General features: G+C 36.0%; 1 protein-coding gene across 5 annotated transcripts; it reads left to right on the top strand.

Moving 5' to 3' along the window:
- The first annotated feature begins 1,958 nt into the window (after positions 1–1,958).
- LOC147850996 (5'-3' exonuclease family protein) lies at positions 1,959–8,559 on the top strand. 5 transcript variants are annotated; one of them, XR_015531604.1, is made up of 17 exons: positions 1,962–2,123; positions 2,440–2,556; positions 3,275–3,333; positions 3,441–3,500; positions 3,602–3,655; positions 3,988–4,036; positions 4,129–4,176; positions 4,259–4,324; positions 5,373–5,423; positions 5,511–5,630; positions 5,795–5,879; positions 7,341–7,422; positions 7,504–7,618; positions 7,708–7,764; positions 7,848–7,932; positions 8,015–8,061; positions 8,269–8,559. XR_015531604.1 is itself a non-coding variant. In XM_087335684.1 (16 exons), exons 1-16 carry the CDS (start codon positions 2,001–2,003, stop codon positions 8,285–8,287), a joined length of 1,152 nt encoding a protein of 383 aa, XP_087191810.1. In that variant the 5' UTR covers positions 1,961–2,000; the 3' UTR covers positions 8,288–8,559. The 5 variants fall into 5 exon arrangements, 3 of the variants coding, with proteins under 3 accessions (XP_087191810.1, XP_087191812.1, XP_087191811.1); XM_087335684.1 differs by lacking the exon at positions 7,848–7,932 and having other exon boundaries at positions 1,961–2,123; XM_087335685.1 differs by lacking the exon at positions 8,269–8,559 and having other exon boundaries at positions 8,015–8,224.
- Positions 8,560–14,183: the final 5,624 nt, after the last annotated feature.

Raw genomic sequence — 14,183 nt, 5'->3', positions numbered from 1 at the left:
TTCAGTTTCTCGAATGTGGCCCATGTTCCCCGGTGTCCAGACCAGGGGCTTTCGTGAAATCCCCAGGAGCACCGCCTACTCATCTTCCTTCGTCACCACCCGGAGTGGTGTGTCGGTTCGTCTCTTCGGGTGCTTCCATATCTTACCATTCCGTAGGAAGAACCGATAAGCCTTCTTCCGGATCCGGATCGCTTTGTCTTTCGTCCACGTCGTGTCCGGCCCCATTGTGCTTAGGAACTTACCAATCTGGAGCCCCTCCCCGTCATAGTCGTTATCGTCGAACTCGTTCAGGGCCGGAGTGCTCCGCTTGTTTGCTAACATTTGAGCCGACTCAAAGAAGTCCATGCCGACCTCTTCGTCTTCCGACACCATGCCATCCTCGTTCTCGAACCGTGCTCTTGAGAGCATATCGGCCATGGTGTTACAAGTCCTTTATGGAGATGTGTTGCATCTCCGGATTCAGGGACTTGATGTGCGTGATCCACCTGAGCATCACCAGGTCTGGAGTCGCACATCTGGAAACCATACTGAGAATCGATAGGCAATCTGTCTCGATTATCACTTCCATCCTGATCAAGTAGTCTTTATCGGCCAAGGCCGCCGAAATGATACCCTACTCGTGATCTTACCCTCTCCATTTACTCCTATCTTATTCCTATCCTTCTTCTATCACTTGTTCATTGCATCCATGTAACAAAGCCGAGAATTTTCTCATTTTACTTTCACTTTCTTCAAATTTACTATTGCTCACCAAATCTTAACATAATTTTTATTTCACTATTTTGTGCAAATCTTTGTAATTTGAGTATCTGACACGAACAATTCGCCACGAGGATCGCGCCTGAATTTTTCGGCTTGGAATTTCGAGCTTGGGACATAAAGCTACGTGAATTTTGTCGAACGCAACATAAATCAAGCCATCGAATTTTCTCGAAATTCATCACGCCAATATGACTTCTCGAACCTTAATTCCGACCACCGAGCGCATAATTACATATACTCGCAAAGTTTTGATTGATGAATCCTTAGACTCTAAAGAGCCTTCGAGTTCGGTGAGCCTTCAAGTCTCCAAATGTCCGTGCCCTCTTAGTCTTTGCATCCTCCCTAATCCAAGACCACCATGGTCTTCAAGGTACAACAACCCAAGTATAACATAAGGTATAACCTTTGCTTGTCAATAAGCATCTTTAATGATTGATGTGCTTATGCAACCTTAATCTATTCCCCTCCTAATTAATCTCTTATTCCTTTGCTTATCATTAAGCACCCTTAATCATGGGTGTGATTAAGCGCCCTTAATCCATTCTTCTCCTTATTAATATCTTATTCTTTTTCCTCCTCATTAAGCACCCTTAAATATTGGTGAGATTAAGTGCCCTTAATCCATTCTTCTCTTCAAGGTACAACAACCCAAGTATAACATAAGGTATAACCTTTGCTTGTCAATAAGCATCTTTAATGATTGATGTGCTTAAGCAACCTTAATCTATCCCCCTCCTAATTAATCTCTTATTCCTTTGCTTATCATTAAGCACCCTTAATCATGGGTGTGATTAAGTGCCCTTAATCCATTCTTCTCCTTATTAATATCTTATTCTTTTGCCTCATCATTAAGCACCCTTAAATATTGGTGTGATTAAGCACCCTTAATCCATTCGTCTCCTTATTAATCTCTTTAAATTCATTTGCTCATTACTAAGCACCTTTAATGATTGATGTGCTTAAGTGGCCTTAAATCTATTCCCTTCCTAATTAATCTCTTATTCTTTTGCTCATCATTAAACACCCTTAATTATGGGTGTAAGTAATAATCTCTTATTCCTGTACTCATCATTAAGCAACCTTAATCCATTCTTTTCCTTATTAATCTCTTATTCTTTTGCTCATCATCTGTGTTCCAACCGTAATAATCATATCTCCATTTACACATTCTATACACATTTTCTGCAGAAATGCCCCCATCCCCATCCCTCTCCTTCTCAGATACTCAGTATGCTTTCATGGAGATTACTTCTGTTAAATCAGCTTCAGCTTGTTCTCTAAACCTCAGATTCTCTCCTCCTTCCTATCGCCATCGCCATCGCCATCGCCAGCGTTTCACAACTATCACCATGGGAATCAAGGTATTTCTTTTCATCTCTCTTTTTGTTCTTCCTTCCTTCAGAGCACTGTTTTATGCTTTTCTTGCCTTTCAGTTAATTCTTTCTTTCTTTTTTACTCTTCCCCTTCGTCTTTTTTCTGAATCTTGTTTGCTTTCTGTTAAGAATTTAACAAATTTTTCACTTAACATTTGAACATGTGAAGTCCCATCCTTTTCTTCTTTCTTTCATTCACTTATTCTTTTCATTTGTTTTCTGGTTTCTTTCCTCTCTCTCTCTCTCTCTCTCTATTCTCTTGTCATTCGTTTTTATTCTTGACAGTTTTTTCTTTTTTTGATAGGGTTTAACGAAGCTTCTCTCTGAACATGCACCGGGTTGTATGAGGGAGCTCAAATTTGACAGTTTTCTTGAACGGAAAATTGCTATAGATGCGAGCACAAGTATTTATCAATTTCTGGTAAAGGGTGATAATTTCTAGAGAAGAGTAACAATGCTATCTTTCTGAACAGGTTTTCAGCGTATAATAGCATGTATTATATCTAAATATGAAACCTGTCCTCAAGACAAAAAGCCTCATTTTTATAGGCCTGACACATGTTCAACAATATAGCAAAGTATCCCAAGAGTAGTAACTTGAAGTTTAATGAAAAGTGCTTATGAATCATGATGCAATGATGTGGTATACTGTATTGTATGTAAATAAACGAATTTCATTTTTGAGATGAAAATCCTAAAACTACTTAGCTAATGCCACCCAGGATATGATTCTTGTTTTGATACCAATCATGATTATAACAATAGGAATTGATACCCCACCAATCTGAATTTTCCTAGAAATTATGTATCTTTAAGAATAAGCCTGGATTTCTTTGTTTGACGAAAGGTTCATGATATACATCCAGGATAATACACCAGCTAGGTGGCAAACTTAAACAAGACTTGTTTAGACTGGTATTTGGTATCATATATACCAATTGGACATTATTTAGGATTGTCATATCCTATAATATCATAATCCCCAGGTTCCTTGGTAAAGAAAAAACACAGATTCCATTTATAGCTATTGATGTAGGTCTTGTTGGGCTCAGAGGTTTCGATTTTGTTTTTAATATGTATTCGTATTATGGCACATAGAGTAGTTTATGATGCAATCTATGTCTGTATTTGTTTTGCAGATTGTGGTTGGCCGTACAGGCACTAGATTGCTCACAAATGAGGCTGGTGAAGTGACAAGGTGAAATTTTGTATGCTGACAAATTTAAAGTTTTGCTATAGATAGGTTGGATACAGGTTTTTATGTAAAAATCTTAGCTTATCACAACTCTGAATCTTTAACTTTAGCCATTTGCAGGGTATGTTCACAAGAACAATTCGGCTGCTAGAAGCTGGTATCCAACCTTTGTAAGTCTAATTCCTTATTGTAAATAACTGATATATTTGTGTTGAAAGTGCTGATCTCCTATAGACCTCTCCGTGCATGCTCAAGTTGATCACATTTTCAGGTATGTTTTTGATGGTGAACCTCCTAGTTTGAAGAAGGCAGAACTATATAAACGGTTAGTTACATTTAGGGAAAACCTCTGAAATGTCTGAGTTTTCGTTATTCACCCAAAGGCCCCTAAGTTCTTATGTAACCAAATGACCTTGGTCGATCTCCAAAAGAGAATAGAAAGGGAATGAATAGAATTGCTCAAATAGCATATATATTTGGTCAAATAGTACATATAACTGTGTAACTGAGAAACAGGGGTTGAATTGACATATAATTGCTATTTTAGGGGTTGAGCAAGAGTAAGTAACAAAACCATGGGGGCATTTGGGGAAATAAAGAAAAACTCAGGCTTATTGATGTTATTTTCATCTGTTTTATATCTTATTTTGTTTACAGATCTTCAAGGCGAGAGGATGCTGCAGCTGATTTGGCAGCTGTATTGGAGGTGAGAACATTTGCATGTTGGAGATGTTGTTTTGTAAGAATGCAGTTTAACAATCTTTTCTTTGTGCCTTTGTTTGTTGCATTTGTTTGCAGAATGGTGATAGAAGTGACATAGAGAAGTACAGCAAACGGACAGTGAAGTTAGGTTATGATGAATAAAGCTAATTTGGTTTTACTTCTAATGTAGATAGTCTCAAAATGAATTGAACTGATACTCTTTCAGGTCACAAAGCAACATAATGAAGACTGCTTGAGATTGTTACAACTAATGGGTGTACCTGCAATTCAGGCACTCTCGTCTCTCTTTGCTTTGTAGCAGTTTATGAATTTCATTCTGAGCTTGAATATATCCTGCATCATTCTCATCCACTGTGGATCATTATCCACTTCTATAATCTAGATGTCTGAAGAAATAGAGCGTGAATAAAAGAATTCTATCAAGAATTTTCCGTATGCAATCAGATGTTCGATTCATGAAATTAGAAAATTAGTTTCAATTTGAATTTGGATCTGTATTGAAGCACAGAATTGTATCCAAGAGCATGGATGAATCCAAGAATGTTGGAATCTTGAGTTTCCATTGTTTATATTGGTGCTTACTTGCTTAAAAATTTCCCTTCCAAAAACATTGGTGACTACATTATCAGAACACCTGTTATAACAAATCCAGTTTATCCTCGTACAGATGCTTGTATAGCTATCATAGCCATCAGATGCAGTCTGAGAAAAATATTGTCTCCTGTTACAAGCCAACCTTTTAGCCCAGCTTGAAAATCATCATCAATCCCATCTTTCCATTGATGCGAGTAGAGTTGATGGCTCTTTTTCACACTGTAATCCCTCTCCACCACCTTTAATAAGAAAGTTAAAATGCTATCCCTATTTTGTTTGCGAAGTGTGGTTTGTCTGCATAAGCGAGCAACAACCACTGCAATATCCTATGCATTGTATATATAGACAAATGATCTTGATAATAAATTTAGTTGTATAAGACATTAAAGTACTTTTCTCATGCTTTACTTCCTCAGCAGTGTCAAATGATCTGCAAAATTCATCAAAGCAGCAATAAACTCTCTTGTCTTGTGCTCTTCCTTCAGTTATCAATAATCTGAGAAAAGTTGTCTAGGATATTAATATCTTTCTGCTCTTGTATCAGGCATTAGCTTCTTCTTTTTTCCATATATGAATTATATGTTGGCCTAGGTATGTGGAATCCTGCATCATATTGTTTTGTCAAGTCAAAGAAATTGTGCTTTGAAATGTCTTAAAAAGAAATTTAAGTTTTGTCTCCTTGAAAGACTTACAAGACCTTTCTGATTCTGATTACTTTTCTTCAGGCCCCTGGTGAAGCGGAGGCTGAATGTGCAGCTTTATGCAAGTCAGGAAAGGTGTTTTGGTTTGAAGTGGAGCTGATATCTATTTTCATGGAAAATTAAATTGAAAAGGTTTTTTTCATAGTATCTTTAATTATTTAGGTTTATGGCGTAGCTTCAGAAGACATGGACTCGCTGACTTTTGGGGCACCCAAATTTCTAAGGCATCTAATGGATCCTATATCTCGCAAAATTCCTGTTTTAGAATTTGACATTATTAAGGTATGAATGGGTTCCTCGCTAATACAATTTTACCTTGATATTAGTGCCTAGTTCATTTCAGAAAAGGACATTGGCGAAAATCTATTTCATTTTCATGCTTCCTTTAAATGCTTCTATGTCATGTTTTTGTAACATAACTTAACTTTGTTGAAATTGGGATGCAGGCCTTAGAAGGTTTAGAGATGACAATGGACGAGTTCATTGACCTCTGTATCCTTTGTGGATGTGATTATTGTGACACTATCAAAGGTTTGTTTTTATTCCTGTAAACTACAGATGACATTGATTTCCAAATAAAGTCAATATGATCTACCATGTTGTTGCAGTCCGAGGTTTTTTGTATCTGTAATTCTCCTCTCGCAGAGGTTTCTTTTCATTGTTTGATGTAGGTATTGAAATTGTTCTTTGAATCTCTTTAGGTCTTATTAATCATTTTTGTTTTATTTCAATTGGAATAGGAGTGAGTAAATAGTGGATCATGTGCAATGCTCTCACATGCTCAAAATAAGGCATCTACATTATGAAGGTTTTAACTTGATCAGTGATAGTAAAATTGTGTGCCCTATAGATCCCCATACATGGTCTCCCCAATATTCTTAAGCCATAATGTCGCATGTGCAATGAAGTTGAGCATAGATGTAAAGCTTAATGTGGGGGTTGTAACATGTTTGTTTTACCATTTTTACATATAAATTATGGGCCTATAAAGTCCTAGGATAATTATCTGACATACACAATAACAAATTCTGGGATATCTACAAAATACAATAATAAGCATAGATGTTACCACTCTTTGGAAAAAGGAAATTATCCTCACTTGCAACAAATGTGCTGTCCAAGGGAGGATGAACATAGTGAAATAGGATTCTGTCGAACTGTGGAAAAGAAAACTATCATTAATGGCATTTATGTCAAACAATGAGGCAAAAACTATTATTTTTTAAAGGGAAAAGTACCAGGATACCCCTCGAAGTTCGTCTATTTACCAGAATGCCCCTGGAAGTTCCAAATTTACCAAACTACCCCTATGTACAAAACATTACACTTTATAAAGTAATTATACCCTCAAATCTACAAGCCCTATTTACCAAAGATGGAAGAAATGGACCCGAACTAGCCCTATTTACCAAATATTTGAGTGTATAATTACTTTATAAAGTGTAATTTTTTGGACATAGGGGTAGTTTGGTAAATTTGGAACTTCCAGGGGCATTCTGGTAAATAGACAAACTTCCAGGGGTATCTTGGTACTTTTCCCTTTTTTAAACTAGGTTGATATGGTTTTCACTAGTGGCTCACATAAGGATAATCTTTACTGATGATCTATTCTGATAGAAAAAATGATAGTTTCGTTGATGAATCTAATCATGGGTCGAGTCAGGAGGCATACATCCAATTTCTTAAAATAAATTTAATCTTTTAATGATACCAAGACATTCTCTCTGTGTGTGTGCGTGTGTGAACACATAATTGAGTTATGTAGTGTTTATGTTCAGGTTGTTTCAGATGATTATTCTGTATGGAATTGAATTGAATCTCCACAATTTAGGATCTGTGGGGCTTAAGGGTAGTTAATAAGGTTTGGATGTGGTCACATCCTCTTCATGGCATGTAGTGCTCAAACTGGTGCATTAAGTATTCATCCTTTTTTACTAGAAAGAAACTAAGAATTTCCTTGAAGATCTGTAATGTCATGCATGATGTTTCCAGGGATTGGACCACAGACTGCTCTTAAGCTAGTTCGACAACATGGTACCATAGAACACATCGTGGAGAACCTGAATAAGGACAGGTATATTGGTTTCCACCATTCGTTGTGTTTATACCTAGTGGTTTTAATTCACTTTCATTTGACAATAGCTTACCCAACTAGGTATCAGATACCAGATTCATGGCCATTCCAAGAAGTGAGGATGCTGTTCAAAGACCCTGTTGTCACTTCACCAGAAAAGCAGCCTGAGCTGAAATGGGTATCTCCTGATACGGAGGTAAAAATTCTAAGCTCTTTTGAGTTTCAAGGAGGCAATGTTTCATTTATTCAATGAGTCATTTTTTCACCCATTGTTCTTTTTGACAGGGGTTAAGGGAATTTCTAGTAGATGAAAATAATTTTAATCATGATCGTGTAATGAAGGTGTTTGTTACTAATGGATTTACAATTCTTTTTGAAACAATAAAGTGATGGACAGGATATTCATTTATATATTTGTGTTGCAGGCTATTCAAAAGATCGTTGTGGCCAACACCAAGAAGGGAATTTCTAATAGATGAAAATAATTTTAATCATGATCGTGTAATTAAGGTGTTTGTTGCTAATGGATTACAATTCCTTTTGAAACAATAAAGTGATGGACAGGATATTCATTTATATATTTGTGTTGCAGGTTATTCAAAAGATCGTTGTGGCCAACACTAAGTCATCTCAAGGAAGGTGAGTTTGTGTTGTTAACCACCAGTGCGTTTGATACATTTCGAAGATGGATCATATACTAACCTCACTTATCACAGAGGAATTCAAAGTGGAGAAATATTTGCAAGCATCTCTTATCTTGTCTAAGAAACGATACTGAGTGCATTTCACCTTATTTGAACTTTCTTCAGTTTTTGGTTTACATTGTCATGCTGATTATTGGTTCAGGTTGGAGTCGTTTTATTGATCCAAAATCAATGCCAACTCCAATTTGAAGACATTCAAAATCTTTTCTTTCAATTTTAATCTGAAGTTTCTTGATTGAAGAATCAATGATTAGTTCAATCTGATGACCTTCAAATGTTTTCTTCATACTTCTTTTGATGTCCTTGTTACTAAACTCACCAAACAATATAAATTGTATGTTATGAGTAGATGAACCAAAGTGAAACGAAATGGGGCTTCATTGCTAAATTGATTCTTGAAAATAGTCAATGAAATATTCTCATGGTTTATAGCTGATGATAGTTTTTATGGGGAATGCGTTGAAAATACGCTCAACAATTAAACCTGACTAAAAAAGAATGGTTATTGTATCCTCTTTGTTTAAGTATATGCTTAATAGATATTATTAGTAAAACTAAATAGTGTAATCTTAAGCAGTAAGTTCTACAATTATATTCTTATATCCATTTCTAATTGATGATTAATTAAACTTTAAGGATAGTTATTATTCTCTTTCTCCACGGGCTATTGGAGAAACTTGTATAGCAATCACGCATGTAGGTGATCGTGAGAAACCACCCAAAACCAATTCTAATCACCAAGATGACATTGCATACCGATTTTAATGTTTGTTGAATCATTGCATCCAATATCCATGTGTTTGTTTGAAATACAAACACCAAGACAACATCAACTAATTTTTGTTGCTTGTTTGAAATAAATGTTAGTGCAAATGTGTATTAAAGAGCATTGTTTAAACTTTGAAGAAACCAACATGCATTATCATCATCCTTTTCTATGAACTAAGAATGGTTTTGCTTCCAATATGCTTGGACAATATGCCACAACATGATCCCCATGTATTTGAGTAGATCCCCTTTCTTTTTCTTTGCAAGCTACCTATAAGAGATGAGACAAATGCCTTTTTCACAATACATGTGATCAATGAAAGAGGGATCATCTTTGAGCTTCTCAAACAAATTTTAGTCAATTGTTTTGATCTAGGCTTTTTGTTTCCCAAGTGTTGTGTGCAAACACAATAGTGCTCTTCCTTATTCATCTTGGTGTGACAAGAAAGACCACCTTTAGTAAAGGATGCATGCAACCTCCAATATTCTCAAGGTTGGCATGTAATACTCAATCTAGCTAAAGTATTGTAAGTCAAATATGAGGCAAAAAAACTTTTGGATGAATGATATTGCAAAAATTTACCTTCTTTTATCTACTTTGATCACTAATTCAACATGAGAACTAGTTGCATCATCCCTCACTAATTGTAGAAGCTCCTTCAATAATTCAAACTAATTTCCCTCCACCAAAGCCATGATACCTAATTGTAAACTGGATTTAGAAAATAAAAAATGAGGTTGAGATAGATGGATAAAGCTTGAGTCTAAATATTAGGATAGATCAAGAGATACAAAGATTAAGGCAATTTTGAACTTGATAATGTAGATTATGAAATTGAAAGATCGAACTAATTATTAGACATAAAATGAAATATAAATGTAATGCAAAGGTTGAGATGAAGCAAAACAAGAGACACAATTTGTCATTGTGAATGTAATACTAATTAAGTTTGTTTTGAATGGGATTTTGGTAGTTGGGTATAGTGTGGAGAGTATTTTGGCTATTAAGTTTAGTGTGAAGGCATTCTGGTAATTACATTTGGTTTGTTTTGTTTTTTAGTAAATAAGTTTTGTATCTAGCTTGAATGATTATTTTATAAAGCATGTTTCCTTTGTTTGAGTCAGGGGTATTATAGTAAATAGGTGAATTGACAAGGTATTTTGGTAGTTTTTCTTGATACATATAACATGTAATTAAACCTAGCTTTCCAAGTGGGGTATTGTCCTGAGCCTATTTGTGCAACTTTATGTATGTTGTATGTGGACTTGTGGATTAAGGTTATCCAATTCACCATTTACTTTCTTTGTTATATGTGCACTTTTCAATGACGATTCCACTAGAAGCATTTTCATTTTTTTCTTTATATTCAAAATCGTATACTAATATTGAACACCACACATTTCTGCACTTTATTCATAAGGGGTGGTGATGCAATTGAAGCAACATCTAGTGAGAGTGTTTAAATTGTTGTTTTAAAATTTGAATTTGACATAAAGCGATGGTCACTTATTCATAGCATTATTAAGTTCATACATACTCACTCAACGTGGAACATTTATGACGGTAATACTATTGCATCTCCATACCCACTTTGGTTCACTACTAGTCTTTATGACGTTGCACACTAGAGTTTTGACAAGATCATCTGCTTTTAGTTTAAGCCTCTTATCTTCCTTTTCTTCTACGTCAACGTTCATGATGTCATAATCTTCTACTTAACTTTTACTTGTTAAGTTATGTCACTCTTTCTCAAAGCTTCATTGTTGATGTAAATCATCGATGTTAACTTACATGTTTTGTAGAAAAGTCGTAACAATTTGTTTTACGTTATTTCATGCACACAATAAAACGAAGCTCATTGTACAACCTTGTGTTCTACACATTGGCCTTCCTCGTCCATGTATTATTCCTTCTAACTAATTTAATGCCACAATGATCTCTTTTTACTTTTAGAACATTGTCAAATTCGAGAACATTTAAAACTTCTGTCTATGATGGCAAATTCTACCAACAAACATTGTATTAGGCATGATGCAAGATTGGACATGAACTTGTTTAAATGTGATGTGGAACTTAAAAGAAATCATTGGAGTGGCTCACTAATACCATCCACACATTTTTATCCATTGAGAAGAGTACATCATCATGAGATGTGGATGGTTTTGCAAGTGTGACACATCCTTTGAGAATACAAGAAATATAGTGATACGTTTCACCTGCGCCACATATTTTGTGTCAGTTGTCTAAGAATCAACACGTCATCACAAGATCAATGTGAAGTAATTTTATCAAAGAAGTAACCTTATCTCAAGTTTCTCTTTCTAAATATGCATCATTTGCATTGTTGTCATGGGATAAAAAGAGAGAGATGGTTGTGTCAATTTTTTGGAGACAATGAGATCACGAATTCAATACACCAACGTGGCATACACTTTAGAAAAGTGATATATGGTAGAACAAATATGCATGAAATAAGGATTGGAATCAATGCTATTGTGTCAATGACTTAAGTTATTACTCATGGCGGAAAACAAGAGGCCACAATTGAAATGAAATTGTAATAACATAAGTTAGAGAGAGAAAGAGGGGGGTCTCTTTTGGTGGCTCAGAATGTTTCTCGCTTCACTTCTAAACTTTTATTTGTCATTACTTGGGTACAAATTTTGTTATATTTATATTACAAACAAGTGTATCTCATATTTGGCCCATGTGGACTAAGTTCATTTTGATTGGATATCTAGCATCAAAGTTACATAGTGTACATTCAAAAGACATGTCCATGGGTCCCACATTGAGATTGTGTCCCCGATCCCTCCTTTAACCTTCTTGATGCCTTATATAAAATGCATGCATGCATGTATGTATGTATGTATGTATGTATGTATGTATGTATGTATGTATATGTGTATGGCTTATTTCAAAATTCATTGTTGAGATCTTCTCTTAACTTAGGTATATTAACTTCGATTCTTCAAGGCAAAGAATCAACACAAAGGATTACGTTTTTGTTTCTTTGATATAATCCAATGCTCAAGTATTTTCTCATACATTGTTAATCCCAAGGACATTTTTTTACCATAACATTACTTATGCATTCTATGGATGTTATCAATGGTTGGTGAGTGGATGGCGAGTTTAACTCACCAACACCATCAATCTAGTATAAATACAATAAATTATGGGTGTGCAATGTGATGCCTTGAGTAGGTGTTCAAGTGATTAATGATAAGTTGATGGAGCAAGTGGAGATGAAGCAACGAGGATGAGAATGGGAATGGGAATAGGCAAAATGCAATATCAAGAGGGTGGGCACTTAAAGATGTGGAATGAGCATGAGAAAATGTAGAATCAAAGCAAAGACATGGGCCAGGAACAAGTAGGAATATGAACATTTGGGTCAAAGAGAGTAAGGCTATATTAACATCCGCAAAGGACCAACAAAGACCCATATGACCAATCAATCATTACAGTTTACAAGCGTTATTTCCTGTTATCATATGTTCATATACAACCTTCTAGAAATTATTTCCAATCATGTGTGACATCCTTCTATGCAAGGCATGCCAAGGTGGCAACTGCTTCTTAGGTCTAGTATATTTACAAAGCATAGCTCACATATTTAGGGCTTTTTTCTAAACATGTTCCACCTCTCCATTCCATGTGTGTTGCGCACATAAACATGATGGTACATCTCCCTCTCTTGGATGAGCTTAGGATATGAGTAGGGCTTCAACTAGTAGAGAGAGAGAGAGAAGATGGATGTAGCTCAGTTGGTAAGGTTGCCGAATGGAGACCAGGTGGTCATGGGTTCAACCCCTACATTCTACGGTGGCATCTAGTGAATTGAGAGATATATAAGAAGTATATAATAAAGAGGTGAGGAAGTTGGGTTTCGAACCCACAACGCAGTGCTTGTAGTGCTAAGAACTTATTATTAGGGTAAGGTAATTACGATAAAAGAGAGAGAGATGATGGTATTTTAATTTTGTGAGGCTAGAAACATTGTCAATGGTACCTAAAAAGAATGAGTCTCTTATGGTGGTGCTAAGAGTAGGTAGTGTCATGCACTTCGGGTTTAATGATATTGCATATAAGAAGTTGTATGAGGTTAGTGCATATAGTAAATGATAGTGGGAATAATTGTTAGAGTGAGTACTTCATAGTATATTGTAAGATGCTCCTCATTCTCTATCCCTTCATTAGACAAGTCACAATGATATATATAAATGTGATCAGTTCTGACTAGTCCCCTCCAAGCAATATTCTCAATTATCAAGGTTATGCTTATCAGTGTGAAGGAGGGTAAGGAAAGTGATACATTGTGTAATAAAGATATATGAAAATCTATTGAACCCAAGTACTTGTATTGATAACGTAATAGCTTACAAGTGATACCTTCATTTTTGAAGAATCTTACTTATAGTTGGCAGCTTTGTGGAAAACATAGGATTAAAGTATTGTTGTGGCATGGTGTCACTAGTGCCCCATCATTTAAATGTTGAGAGCTTATTACTACTCAACCTGAGTGCTCTCTTGTGAATGAAATTTGAGATCTGCCAAATGGTAGCCGTTAGACTGTAGATGATTTGGCAATTTTCTACCATATTGAGTTAGTCACGTCCTAGTAGTTCTTGCATTCGGATGGAAAGCAAGAAGCCCAAAGTCACTCAATCTTATCTTGTAGGTTGGATTAATAATATGCAAAACGCATTTTCAGTAACATGTTATACTCCTGGATGTGATCCTATCTGGCAACCATTCTCTACTTTGCCTATTCATATAATTCTTGTTTCAAGATAAGTGATCATGGATGAGCCATGCAAAAGTTGGCTATACAATTTGCATAAAGAGATGGATACTCATTGTGTGCACGAGTGGTCTCTATCGAAAGAGAAAACTTTGCTAATATTGATGAAGCATCGCACAAGACGAACCTACCCGAATGTGTACACACAGTGTGACATCAGGATGGCAATATTCCTCCATTGTACAAAAGAGCCCTAGACTCTGACGAGCCCTCAACTCCGACAAACCTTCGAGTCTACAGAACCTTCGACTCTCAAGAGCTTTCGACTCGGAGGAATGTCAAGCAATGGAAATGGTGGTATGGCAAACCTAAACCCTAAACCCCCACCCCCTTTCTGAGATGAATGTCGTTGGACCACACATCCCAAATTATGGCATGACGTATGCTGGACTATGCAAGTGAGAAAATGGCGGTGGATTGCCACGGACATGTTCCGCTTCGTCTTCCGTGTACCGATGGTGAGGCCATATCGGGTCGGCTT

The sequence above is a fragment of the Azolla caroliniana genome, unplaced genomic scaffold (assembly GCF_043228905.1).
Source record: "Azolla caroliniana isolate FFs.n. ecotype wild unplaced genomic scaffold, voAzoCaro1.0.p SCAF_20, whole genome shotgun sequence".
In the NCBI taxonomy this organism is placed as follows: domain Eukaryota; kingdom Viridiplantae; phylum Streptophyta; class Polypodiopsida; order Salviniales; family Salviniaceae; genus Azolla; species Azolla caroliniana.
Note: the sequence above shows the minus strand (reverse complement) of the source record. Positions and strands in the feature narration are given on the sequence as shown.